Here is a 12,456-nt window from a genome sequence, read left to right as displayed (position 1 = left end):
GTAGCAAACATGTTTTATTTGTTTTTTTTGTGTCATTTACTGTATTGTTGCTGCAGCATCTGAAAAGCTGAAATGAAAGTAAAAACAGGATCTGTGCTGCGATAAATTCAACAGCAGTGACATTTCAGCTCAGTTTCAGCTGAGAACTGGATGGAGGCATTGCTGTGAGCACTTACTGAGGAAAAGCATCTGCTTTTGGTAAGTTTTGATTTCATTACATTTAAACAAACATCTAAGTGTTCAGACTGACTTGAGCTCTCATTTTATCTCGTTTAAGTGTGCAGTGCATGAAAAGGAAAATGACCTCTCCGTATAGCAGTCTTCATGACAGTTACGTGCCAAACAAAGGGGTGAGGCTACAGCCAACTTCCACCAAACTATTTACCCTGATTTTTGTTTTGTTTTGTTGTTCTCTTATTCTGGAAAGTGTTTTCCTGCCCGTTGTTAGAGATCGACCAGCTGTGTAACATTAGCTGTGGTTGTGGGCTGTCTGACCGTCCTGGGGATTTTGGTTGCCATCGCTGTGCTGGAGAGACCTCCACCCCTTCAAAATCATGACACACTTCCAGAGGAAGCTGGTGGCAGCAATGTCTCTATTGACCAGTGCAGGTAACAATTTCACTTATATAGTTACATCATTGTCAAAACAATGTCCTTAGTTTAGTTCAAACACATGACAAGCTGTGTGTTACTCTGCAAATATACACAATCCTTTTAGTGACTCGACTTATATTGTGCCATGTAGTTTAAAACCAGTGAACACCTTTCAATCAACATGTCCACATCTGTACTGATTAAAAGATTGAATATGAAAACACAGCAGTTTCATTTTTCCAGTTCAGTTCCAAAGACTCCTCACAGCAGACGCTTCTCTTTTTATCCCTCAGTATGGCTCTCGTAGAGAGCATTCCTCAACATGTAAAATATAAAGGCAATGTAACATTTGGGATCCCACTGGAGCAAGTCTGGAAACATCTTATCTCCATAGCAACGCACAAAGTGGAGGTGGCCTCTTTCTACTGGACTTTAACTGGAGAAGACATCAATGTTAACTCCTCTTCTGACACACCTGTGAGTTGTTTATAAAAATAAATATTATTAGGGAAAATATCCTCTACTACAGACTGTGTGTGTGCAGGGAAGGGACATCCTGAAAGAACTGGAAGAGCTGCCCTCCAGGAATGTTTCAGTCCGAGTGGTGAGCAGTGTTCCCACCGTCAGGACAAACTCCACCGATTTAGATGTCTTGAAACAAAAAGGTTTGGAAGTGACACACACACACACACACACACAGTAATATTTGATTTTTGGCACACTGTTTACACCAAGATCCCCCTGTTGTGTCATTTATTTTTGCTGTGTAGGAGTTCAGGTAAGGGAGGTGGACTTTGGGCGCCTGACAAATGGTGTCCTCCATAGCAAGTTCTGGATCATTGATAGAAAACACTTGTTTATTGGCAGTGCCAACATGGACTGGAGGGCTCTGACACAGGTAAAATCTTGAATTATATAATTTTAGAGGTTTTTTTTTTACCCTCAGAACACTCATGTCATCTTTCTTTATTCACTGTAGGTGAAGGAACTGGGAGTAGTTGTCTACAACTGCTCCAGTCTTGCTAAGGACCTGTACAAAATCTTTCAGTCCTACTGGGTGATGGGACAATCCAACAGCACTGTGCCACATCCATGGCCAGCAAAGTATGACACTGCCATCAACCAACACCACCCCCTGCTGGTGAAAGAGGATAATGTCTCCAGCAGCCTGTACCTCGCGGTGGGTTTCACTTCCTCTTTATAAGAAACTGTTATTTATATACGTAAATGTGTTTTATAGAGAAGTTGCATTCATCCTGTGTGTTATGCTCTTGCTGTTTTGCTATTTGTATTTAATCCCAGGGTTCTCCACCGTCATTCTGTCCTCCTTCGAGGACTCAGGACTTGGAGGCCATTCTGTCCACCATCTCAGAAGCTCAACACTATATTGATGTGGCTGTCATGGAGTACTTCCCTGCCACACGCTTTATGAAACCTCAAAAGTCAGTCAGGCCTTCTCTGTTATCTCCACTTAGAGGGAACCTGATTTGTTTTGTTTGATTTCGTTAACGCTGACTCTTTAATCTTATTGACAGATACTGGCCGTTCATTGATGATGCCATCAGGGCGGCTGTGTTTGAGAGGAAGGTTAGGGTCAGGATGCTGATCAGTTGTGGGCGAGACTCTGATCCAGCCATGCTGCCCTTTCTTCAGTCTCTGGCCTCAATGGACTCTCCTCACCACCATATCAACATCCAAATAGTAAGACAGCGCTGGGAGTAGATGCATCTCTGAACAACATCTTCCACTGCCAGAAAATATTTTTATTGCATACACATTTTTTGTTTTCAGAAACTGTACATCGTTCCTGCGGGAAACCAGACAAATATTCCATATACCAGAGTCAACCATAATAAATACATGGTGACTGATAAAGTAGCTTATATTGGTGAGCAGCTGTTAACATTTTCACACACTGTTTTTATTGTTATCTTTCAGTTAATATTTTGGTCTAGTCTGTTGTGTTTTAATGAGTCATTGATCTGATGGTGGTGTGTCGCTCCCTAGGTACCTCCAATTGGTCAGGGGACTACTTTGAGACAACAGCTGGAGTGGGTCTGGTGATTTCCCAGCATGCTCCTCCCCCTGTGTGGAAGACTGAGGCCCTGCAGAGCCAGCTCAAGGCCGTGTTTAACAGAGACTGGCACTCAGAGTTTGCTGTTAACCTCTCTGACCTGGGCCACCATGCAGATTGTGCACTGTCACCATGACTAAAAGTCTTTTATAATGCTACAGATATTTATCAATATCAGTTGGTAATACTATTTTTCAGTTGATTCTATTAATGTGTGTTTTTAAAAATGAAATGTGACATCGAATTATTAACATTGCAGGAATACATTTTTGGCTTAATGTAGACAACCTCAGGCAATTATAGGCCTTTTGGGAAGTGGCACTAATCCAGTGTGCCAGATCACAGGACTGCTCAGGTGACTGCTTAAAAGCTGATGTCCATTTGGTTATAGTATTAAATAAAGTGTTGAAATGAGCCTCATGCCTCGTGACACACAGACTTGTCCATAACTGGTTCTGGGTTAACCTGATATGTTCTTTGCAATGGAAATCAAATATATGTATTTGTGCATGAATACTTTTACTTTAAATACTTTAAGTACATTTAAAAGTAAGTACTTAAGACTTTTTTAGGATTGTTGATGTATCACTTCTACTTTTACTTAAGTATATATTTTGCTGGGTATTTGTACTTTTACTTAAGTACCAAGCTTCAGTACTTCCTCCACCACTGGTTATTGCAATAGTAATATTTGCTGTAATAGTCTTATACCAGGTAACCCTCTTTGCACCTCAGGTTTTGAAAATATTTCATATAACAACCTTTATATCAATGGTTAGGTCTGAAGTTTTTTTTACAGTAGTAGGAAGTGTTGTCTATATTCTTTTATGTTTAATTAACTGCCCAAAGCCACTGATACAGTAAGGGGTCAACCTAAAGCAGAATGGGCGTTTGTGTGTTATTCTCCTCCCGGACAGTAGGGGGCAGTGTGCTGTAGTCACAGACCCTGCAGAGACTGCACGGGGCGGGACTCCGGCTTGTGTGGTACGTGTGCTTTACAGCAAGTAGCCTGAGGCCAGTAAGCTAACGCTCCAGCTGAGCAGAAGTCGTGAAAATGGTGCTGCTTGAAAATGATTCGGTAAGTACAAAAACATATCGTTAATTTATCGGTTTGTTGTCACTGTTAATTAGTTACTAACAAATAGACACTGGAGGCTTTAGCTGTCTTAATAGCTAGTTAGCTAAGAGCTTCAGTGTTCCACAAGTCAGTCGTCAGATTGAGACACTAGCTAGCCGGCTAACATTGGAGCTAACACTATAACAACTCTGTGTTAAATTAATCTGCATATGTGAGAGTGTTATTAAATGTCTGTTTAACGCTTTAGCGCTTTAGTTAGCGATCTGTATTATGATGTCCAGCTTAGTCAAATGTCGATTGCTAGCATATCACATCGATACGTGTGCTTTGAGTGCAGACCTAACCAAAGCTCATTAAAAAAACCTGTTCACAGGATTTTCCGAGCTGAGCCGCTTTCAAAGGTTATTGACCAACTCATATCATATTGGGTAGGATTACATCTAGCGAAATTATCGCATTTAAGTGCAGCAGTTTAAGCGAAACGGCGTGTTGACCGTTTTGTTTAAATGTAAGCGAAAACTCAATTTCCCATTTTAGATTGTTGACGCCCTAATGCAAACAAGTCAACCTAATATAGCCTTCCTAAATATTAGATTTACTTTATGGCTCTTCCAATCTTTAGTTAATTGGTTAATGAGCAAGTAATCACCTCCTCTTTAAAAACTGGTCACTTGACATCATTCATCCATCCATCCATCTTCCACCGCTTACATCATCATTGACATCATTCAAAACTGCCCAAATGTGTGTTAATGTGACTTTTGTGTATGTTGTCCAGTTCCTCACAGAGCTCACACGGCTCTTTCAAAAGTGCAGAACATCAGGCAGCGTTGTCATCACACTAAAGAAGTGTAAGTAGCTTCCACAATGTTGCCTTAATTAGGAAAGAAGCTGTGAATGTTTACATTGTCAGTGTGTCAGCAACTGTTGTGTTTTTTTCAGATGATGGTAGAACAAAGCCAGTTCCCAGGAAGGGCCACTCAGATTCATTCGAACCTGCAGACAACAAATGTCTCATCAGAGCGTCTGATGGCAAGAAGAAAATTAGCACAGTAGTAAGTGGACAGTGTTTCATGTTTTTTTTCTTCTTAAATCATTTGTAAATGTTAATACTAAATTATCTTGTGTTACACTTTCAGGTCAGCACCAAAGAAGTAATCAAGTTTCAAATGGTAAGTTAAACCATGTTGGTTTCAGTCTTGTTTGAAAGCCTCCATGTATGTACACCATTTATCACTATAACTCATTTCAAACTCTGTCCTAACTTTATAGGCATACTCCAACCTCCTTAGAGCTCACATGGATGGACTTAAGAAGAAAGATAAGAAAAGTAAAAGCAAGAAAACCAAAGCCACCCAATGAGCAACAGACTCTTAAAATGACCTTGGGTTACCTGAACTGGCCTCTACAATCTAAGGGAGGTGGAGAGGGCTTCTGATCCTCAGCTCCACTCAGCTCTCCTTCCCTTTTATTCAAGGCCTAAGAATCCTTGTTCATGTCACTGTGCCATTATTTGCATGGTAATGTCACATCTTTCGCTCTCCAGTGTCAGTGGGGACTCGCGCCAGAAGATCTGAGAACTTTTAACACAATATGAAGCAACGTTATTCGGTCGCCATGTTTTTTTTTTTGTTTCGCTTCAGAACGAGGTTCTCAGCAGCCGTCACCTCTGGAGTTCAATCAGTGGAGCCCAATGATTAACAGCCTTTCATACTATTTAATTGTTAGAGTCCCTATTTATGTATTAACAGCTAACATATTACAGTTGTTGGCATGTTGTAATTCAGCTGTCTTTAGAAGGACGTTAATTTTTTTTTATTCCAGCATGGGCGCTCAAACACCGACAGGTTTTATTTGTTCAATATTGGGGATACAATGCTATTTTATGTTTTATGCTACTTTTTGAAATACAATGAATGATATTGTGCTGCTCTCCTTCCTTGATTTTTACATATAGACACAAGGCTGTTAAACAGGCTGACTTGTTTAACACCAGTAAAATGTGTACTGTATAGATTCTCTTTTCTGAACAAATAAGTGAAAAAAAAAAGATTGTGCAAAGGCGTATTGAGAATTAATTAAAGTACTGGCTGTATTTTTTTTGTTTATCATCACGGTTACAAGGCAAGTTTAACTACAGCCCCAATATTCTGTCAGCCACTTGTATTGTCCCCTAATGTTCTTGAGTCCATGGAAGAGGACTGCAGCAGTTTAAGTTCAGAAATAAAGTGCTTTGTTAAAAGTCACTGCAAGTGTTTGTTCATTCTGATTAAAATAGCATGGGAAATGTAGAAAACAAGACAGTAAATACACTATATACATCAAGACTGTGCTGTTCTGTAAAAACAGTTTGTCAGAGAAGCATCATTTCATAGCGCAGTGCTCCTCTTGTCTGGTCTCTCCTTCGGGGAGACTGCGAGGTGGCGCTGTCGGTCGCTCTCCTCCTGGTATCCCTGCTTCATTAGGCTTGTCACAAACTGGAACATGGTCTGGATCAGAAAGAGAACACAGGCTGAACTGAGTCATTGCTCGCTAAGGTGAAGTTCATAGATTCAATTATCCAAGCACTGAAGTACAATGGCATTTTCTAACTATGCTAAAACAAATCATTTACATGGGTAGATATGTGATATTACAGTTTTATGTCTCAGCAGAGGAAGGAAAAGCAGATGGGTTCAAAGGACTATCAGTGATACAGAAAGTGTTCCATTTAAGAACAGTGTGATTAATGAAATTGTTGTAATCAATGGTCAATCAAATCAAATTGTGTCTAGACATGATGAATTACAAAACAATAATAATTGTGAATATCTACATGCAAACTAATTCTTAATGGTAACTAGTTCAGTAATATCACCCAGTTTGTTCATTAGTAACTTTGCATTAAGTGTATTTGAATGGAGACTATAGTGGAGTAAATGGAGTAATGGTTTTAACATGTGTTGAAGCAGTTATTTTCAATGTGCACAAAAGATTGTCATCACATTGAAAAGAAAATACATGTAAAGTCCTGACTTTGTTGTATTCCAAAATGTTGTGATGTGTAACAAGCTAATGCCAGCCACCAGAGGGCAGTAGAGGCCATTACAAGATGTGTCTAAATCAAACCTTAAATGTATCTAATATCTTCTCACTTGGCTCAAAAACATTAATGGAAAACCTAAACTGTGAAATGGAAATGTATCATTGTGCTTAAAGATTCACCACATTGTGTATTAACAGCAGCAGGGATCTTATAGAATGACATAACAAGATGTGACAGAGAGCCATGTTCCATTTTCTCAATGCTCATGTATGGTTCAGTGAGATGAAAAATTACACATCAATCAAGCTTATGTTGCACCTCTGTCTGTTACTTGTGCACAACTCCGGAGCTAACCTGTGCCAAATTGATGATGGTTGCACCCATTCAGCCCATTTTAAAAGGCCTCTGCCCTTAATGTTTGGCTGTAAATGTGTCTGAATAACACCCACAGTAGGGACACACACACACAGCACACACAGGTGATGCAGAGCTGTGGCTGAATAGCTTTACCTTCCACGCCTCCTCCAGCTCAGCTGTCCATCTCTCCTTCAGTATGGGCTGCACAGCACAGATAAATTCTGCTCCGACATACTAGAAGATAATAAACATGAGACACTGATGTGCATCGCTTCAGTTAGCTCCTGTGACTTTGGAGGTCTCATTATAATGGTGAATCTAATAAAAATGTGAACAACACATCAGCATCATGCAAACAGAGAGGGATCATCAGGGTCTTACGCTGTAATACTTAGGAGGAGCATTGTAATGATAGTGGCTTTTTCCCAGCTCCAGAGCCAGAGCCTCCAGTCTGTCCAGCTGGTCCAGTCTGGCTACACTTTTTTCAATGAAAGACATCACCCTGAAAAAGAAATATATATATATATATATATATATATATATATAGAGAGAGAGAGAGAGAGAGAGAGAGAGAGAGAGCCCACCAGTTAATATGCACAGTGACACTCTCTGTCTTAAACTACCAAGAAAAAAATAAATAAATAAATAAATAAAGCTGATGTTGCATCTATCAGTCTAGCACACTTGAGGCAGCTGATTGCACACACAACACAAAACACAAAACACCACAGGATCAATTTGCTTTGTTGTTTTTGTGTGCAATAGTTTTGAAGATGAGCGCAGAACTAAGGCTTTGAGTTGTTGCGGCTCGCTCTCCTCTCTGTCTCGCCGCCACAGTGGACATTTTGTGCTGATGAGACACTGAGGGGCCATTTGGCATTATCACTGAATTTAAGAGCAGCCGGTTCACGCTGAGGTGTGGAACACATTTTGCCTGCTGCAGTGCCAAGCTATCCTCCTGCACCTCCAGGTCCTCAGGTGGTAATTGGATACTTTGGCCTTGTGTGCAGAAAAGCACAACAGAGAGAGGCCTGGTGCATCCTGGGAAACAAGTGCCTGTGATAGATGCTACGAACGCTGTCTGCAGCACGGCGGCGAGCTGTGCTCTGTTTATATGGACCGCCTGAGGTGCTGTGATCTGCCACTTGTACTGAAATTTGTGAGTTTCATCATCTAGATAATTTAAAGAAAAGGGAATTACCACAAAGATTAAGGTTGGTGAAGACTAAACAACAACCACAAGTTCCAACGACAAGAGCCTAATGCTGTGTAAGGTTCAAAGAAGGATCAAATGCAGACACAACAAGGCAACAAGTGCAACACAAAGTGAGCCACTACTAAACAAACATTCTAATAAATACAGTACAAACTAAAGAATCCAACACTTAACTGAAACCAACTGGACGAAAAACACACAGGGAGGCACAGGAAACACAGACCAACTGACTATACACAAAGTTAACAAGACACAGGTGAAGACAAGCGGGGCGGGGCAGGTAATCAACAAGGAGGGAAAAGACAAGAGGAAGTTAACAGATGGAAACAGAACTTTCAAAATAAAACAGGAAATCCAACAAGACACCAGAATAAACTAAATACAAGGCCAGGTAGAGGTATATCTGGTGTTTGTTGTGACAGGACTTTCCAATGATTTAACAGCACCAGCAATGAGTGGAATTAGTAGAGTGGAGCAACCACTCAGTATGCTCAAGGACCCCCAAACTGATAGAGAGCTGGAGCAGGCACCCCCACCTACATGTATTGTATAAAGCTGTTTTATTAAACTGAGCCTAGTGCCATACCTGGTTACTGTGCCTTCTAAGCTCTTGGTTCATATTTTAATGTCCATACTGGCGCTTAAAGAGATGACTGGTGCACGGCTGGTTCGGTTCAGTAACAAAATATCATAGTATCAGCCATGTTGTTTTTGCACAACAGCTGCGACCTCATCTCTGTGACATGGTCTGAGTGCTACATATCAATAAGCTCCAGTGTGTCCCAGTGTCATGCAGTAGTACTACTGTATGCCTCCATTGACGTGTCATTATAATGTGGATGTATTGACTGGTTGAGATGTGCAGCCTGTACTGTAACTGACCTCAGTCCGTGCGCCCTGAGCTCCCGGCTGGTCCGCAACCTCTCCAGGTCCTCCACATCTCGGAACAGGAAGAAGACATCCTTGCATTCGGGATGGGTCTCAAACAATCTGTTACCAAGACAACGACAGCACAAGCAGCCATCCGTGAGCCTCTCAGAGACACTTATGAAGCAGCCTGTCACGCTCAGTCCCACACCAAAACAAACCCTCCTCCCCCCCGAGTCTCTCAACTAAGATGACATAACCCCAAGAGTTTTAACTACGGACAGTCACACAACTGTAATCCTGTACTCGCAGTGCTGCTGAGGGTGAGCGAACCAATTTCCTCTCATCATTGCTGCGATTAGAGGCTTCCCTCTCATCCTTTAGCCATTCTCTCCACCCGACACTTTGAATAGAGATCTGATTGTGCCTGTCTGAACTTATTCTGATTCTTCTTATCATCACTGCCTTCCGCTTTGGGTTTTTACAACCAACAGCTGCAATCAGTAACAGGCCATGAGAGATCTATGACTTTGTTAGGCAGGCAGTCTGTACCCTCATTTCCACCCGCAGCTGTGATGAGCCACCCTGCTCTGTCAGAGCTGGGATGGAGTCTCGACTCAGAGTTTTTCCTCTTCTGATTTAACCTCAATCAATTTTCTTAAGCAGAGAGTTTACGCATCCAATCAGGGATCCCTTCAGTCTCCAGCTGAGCTACCTGTGATTAGTCATGCTACCGGTTACCTCCTCTGGATGTGTTCACACTGAGATGTAAAGCTTACTCTGTTTTTTTTTCAGTATGCTGTCAGTGTTGGGAGGGAAAGGACAATGATAGGCTAAGACAAATGGTTGTGGGGCAGACAAAACATGAGCGTGTAGCTCTGAGCATAGCTGCACAGGTTGTGGAAAGAATCCATTCCAACAAAATTCACCACCAAATGACTCATTATCAATAAATGATTAATGACAAATAAATAATGAAATAAACATGGCCTCATCATCCATACAATAAGACACTATGTAGCCAAATCTCACAGTAAGCATATTTTAACTGTGACCTGTAGAGCTATGGACCCATGTTTTGAACATTTCTGCCTTTTCTGCATTCTTATGACATAACATCTGGTCAGATCAATACATTGTAATTTAAAATAGTGCTTGCTTGAGTGTTTTTTTCTATGTCAGGTCAATGCTGGTTCAGTAGCACTCTGATGGGAGAGAGGTTTGCATGTTAAAAACTGAAACACAAAGTCCCCATGAATAAATGCATTAGCTGTCTACAGCATGTGTCCCCCCCCCTCCACAGACAGATGAATAGAGGTGTTTGGAGAAGTGATGGCCTCTCTAATGGCTGCTGTGGATTTTAACAAGCAAATGATAATGCAGACAGCTCTATAGAAATACAATATATTGACACGGCCACCATGAGGGTTGTATGTTTTAAGAGCACTGACTAAAAACACGTCTCCCCGTTAAAACAACTGTGAAATTTTCCTTTCCTTCCAACACTCATCACCGTCAACATGTACAAAGCTCGTTATTTTCCTTCACTTAGTGTCCTAATATGAGTGCACATGCAAGCATGCATAATATATACAGACAATGTAGCACCCTAAATGGCTCAAGTGGAATTTTAATTGGCACTGCACAGGGTTTGTATTCATCTCTATTACGTACTATTCACAACTATCTTTGGACAGCTTGTACCTTATTTTAAATATGTTGGGCAGAGGAACATTCTCTTGCCAAGGAGTAAGGTAAACACTGGAAAAAAACAGGTGATTTCAGTGTGCTGTTAACGCTTAGTGAAGAGATTCAGGCCCCTCGTCTTGGAGCCCTTGGGTGGCCCTGACCCAAGAGGCAAATGTATTTCCAGACCAGCGCCCTAAGGTCAATCCCTTTGGCTGTTCCGGTCACCACTGGCTCACAGGGCTTTCACTGCATTCCTGGTTGGAAACCTCACATACAGTATACAGCATACAATAAGCCTTCTATACTCTGGAACATTATTGGCACATTTGTTATATTTCCCTGGCAACTGCCAAAGGGCAAAGGATGTTTTTCCTGGATGCTGGTTATCATCATAATTGATCAAATGATGATGATTGTATAGTACTATGGCAGACCTGGAGCTCTTTATATAATTATGTAATGACGTTAAGATGTGATATGAAGTGATAAGAAGGGAGGAGGGGTATTTAGCTCCAAGCTTTCAGCACAGCACTGTAGGTCAGGGGACAGAGCAGAGGGACACGGTGGACATGCAGGGCTGTGTGCAGCGTGTCATCATCACAGTGGAAAAGACCCGTCTGTATAAGGTCTTGGTCCTGGGCCACAGAGTGCAGATGCTTCACTAAATGGAAAGGCATCAGTTTTCACATGAAAACATGTGATTTAGAACATCTCACATCACACTCAACATCTCTGAACTGAATAGTTTTTTTTGGCTACACACACTGTTCTCTCTCCATCATCCTTCCTTTTAAATGTGAATTTTCTTAAAGCCTGAGTCCTTTACATATCATTAAAGTAGAGAAAACACTGAAAAGTCTTACCTGACAAACATAATAATCCCAACTTTGGCTATATCGTCCCGGATAACTTTCCACGAGTCCTTGATCATCTGAATCTGATCCTCGGTGGGATGCGCAGCAGCAGCAGCAGCATCCTCCGTGTTCTTCCATGCAAACTGTGATTTTGCTGCTAGACCTGATATTGCGCAGCCCATTCTTCATCCAAAAAAAGACACGACTACACCTTTTCTATCAGTTCTTGAAGAAAGAGAAAATAAGGTTAAACACTTTTGTGTCAGAGAAAATCTGCTGCTGGTGGTGGCATCTGGTTGAAGCGCGCGTCTTGTGTCTCCACTCCTCACGAGTCGCGCGTCAAGGGAGCACACAGACACAGGCAGGACGCGCGTCCTGGGCACTCGTTCAAAATAAAATACAATAACCCATGGCTGATGAGCGCATATTGCAGTGAGAACCACGCCTTTTACGTTAAAGGCTGGTCCTGTGTGGCTTCCGGTTTAGTTGCGTTAACAGAACGCAGCTTTTCAGATCAGAGGTAAACGGCGCGCTGGCTCCAACAGGGCGCTCGGTAACCTGAGGCGCCGAGGCTGGGCTGTGCATCATCTCAGAGGATAGCAATTTAAAACGAATAAAGACACTCCCTTATGCGGTTGATTCAAGGAGTCTGGCTTTATATTTTCTATTGTTACGCAATTACTTTCGTGTAAGAACATATGG

General features: G+C 41.6%; 3 protein-coding genes across 3 annotated transcripts; 2 read left to right on the top strand and 1 right to left on the bottom strand.

Moving 5' to 3' along the window:
• The first annotated feature begins 73 nt into the window (after positions 1 to 73).
• pld4 (phospholipase D family member 4) lies at positions 74 to 3,083 on the top strand. The gene is made up of 11 exons (XM_028395430.1): positions 74 to 198; positions 278 to 350; positions 449 to 609; positions 888 to 1,071; positions 1,139 to 1,259; positions 1,365 to 1,492; positions 1,574 to 1,774; positions 1,897 to 2,036; positions 2,130 to 2,295; positions 2,386 to 2,482; positions 2,602 to 3,083. The coding sequence occupies exons 2-11, from the start codon at positions 288 to 290 to the stop codon at positions 2,802 to 2,804; spliced, it is 1,464 nt and encodes a 487-aa protein (XP_028251231.1). The 5' UTR covers positions 74 to 198; positions 278 to 287; the 3' UTR covers positions 2,805 to 3,083.
• A 535-nt stretch (positions 3,084 to 3,618) lies between these two features.
• On the top strand, positions 3,619 to 5,785 carry srp14 (signal recognition particle 14). Its single transcript, XM_028395349.1, has 5 exons — positions 3,619 to 3,746; positions 4,525 to 4,597; positions 4,689 to 4,801; positions 4,886 to 4,918; positions 5,019 to 5,785. Exons 1-5 carry the CDS (start codon positions 3,723 to 3,725, stop codon positions 5,106 to 5,108), a joined length of 333 nt encoding a protein of 110 aa, XP_028251150.1. The 5' UTR covers positions 3,619 to 3,722; the 3' UTR covers positions 5,109 to 5,785.
• A 3-nt stretch (positions 5,786 to 5,788) lies between these two features.
• On the bottom strand, positions 5,789 to 12,066 carry xgb (x globin). Its single transcript, XM_028395348.1, has 5 exons — positions 11,764 to 12,066; positions 9,227 to 9,334; positions 7,510 to 7,630; positions 7,282 to 7,362; positions 5,789 to 6,235 (listed from the first exon to the last, which is right to left on the bottom strand). Exons 1-5 carry the CDS (start codon positions 11,934 to 11,936, stop codon positions 6,116 to 6,118), a joined length of 603 nt encoding a protein of 200 aa, XP_028251149.1. The 5' UTR covers positions 11,937 to 12,066; the 3' UTR covers positions 5,789 to 6,115.
• Between the last annotated feature and the right edge of the window lie 390 nt (positions 12,067 to 12,456).

Source organism: Parambassis ranga, chromosome 22, assembly GCF_900634625.1.
Source record: "Parambassis ranga chromosome 22, fParRan2.1, whole genome shotgun sequence".
Classification (NCBI taxonomy): Eukaryota; Metazoa; Chordata; class Actinopteri; family Ambassidae; genus Parambassis; species Parambassis ranga.
Note: the sequence above shows the minus strand (reverse complement) of the source record. Positions and strands in the feature narration are given on the sequence as shown.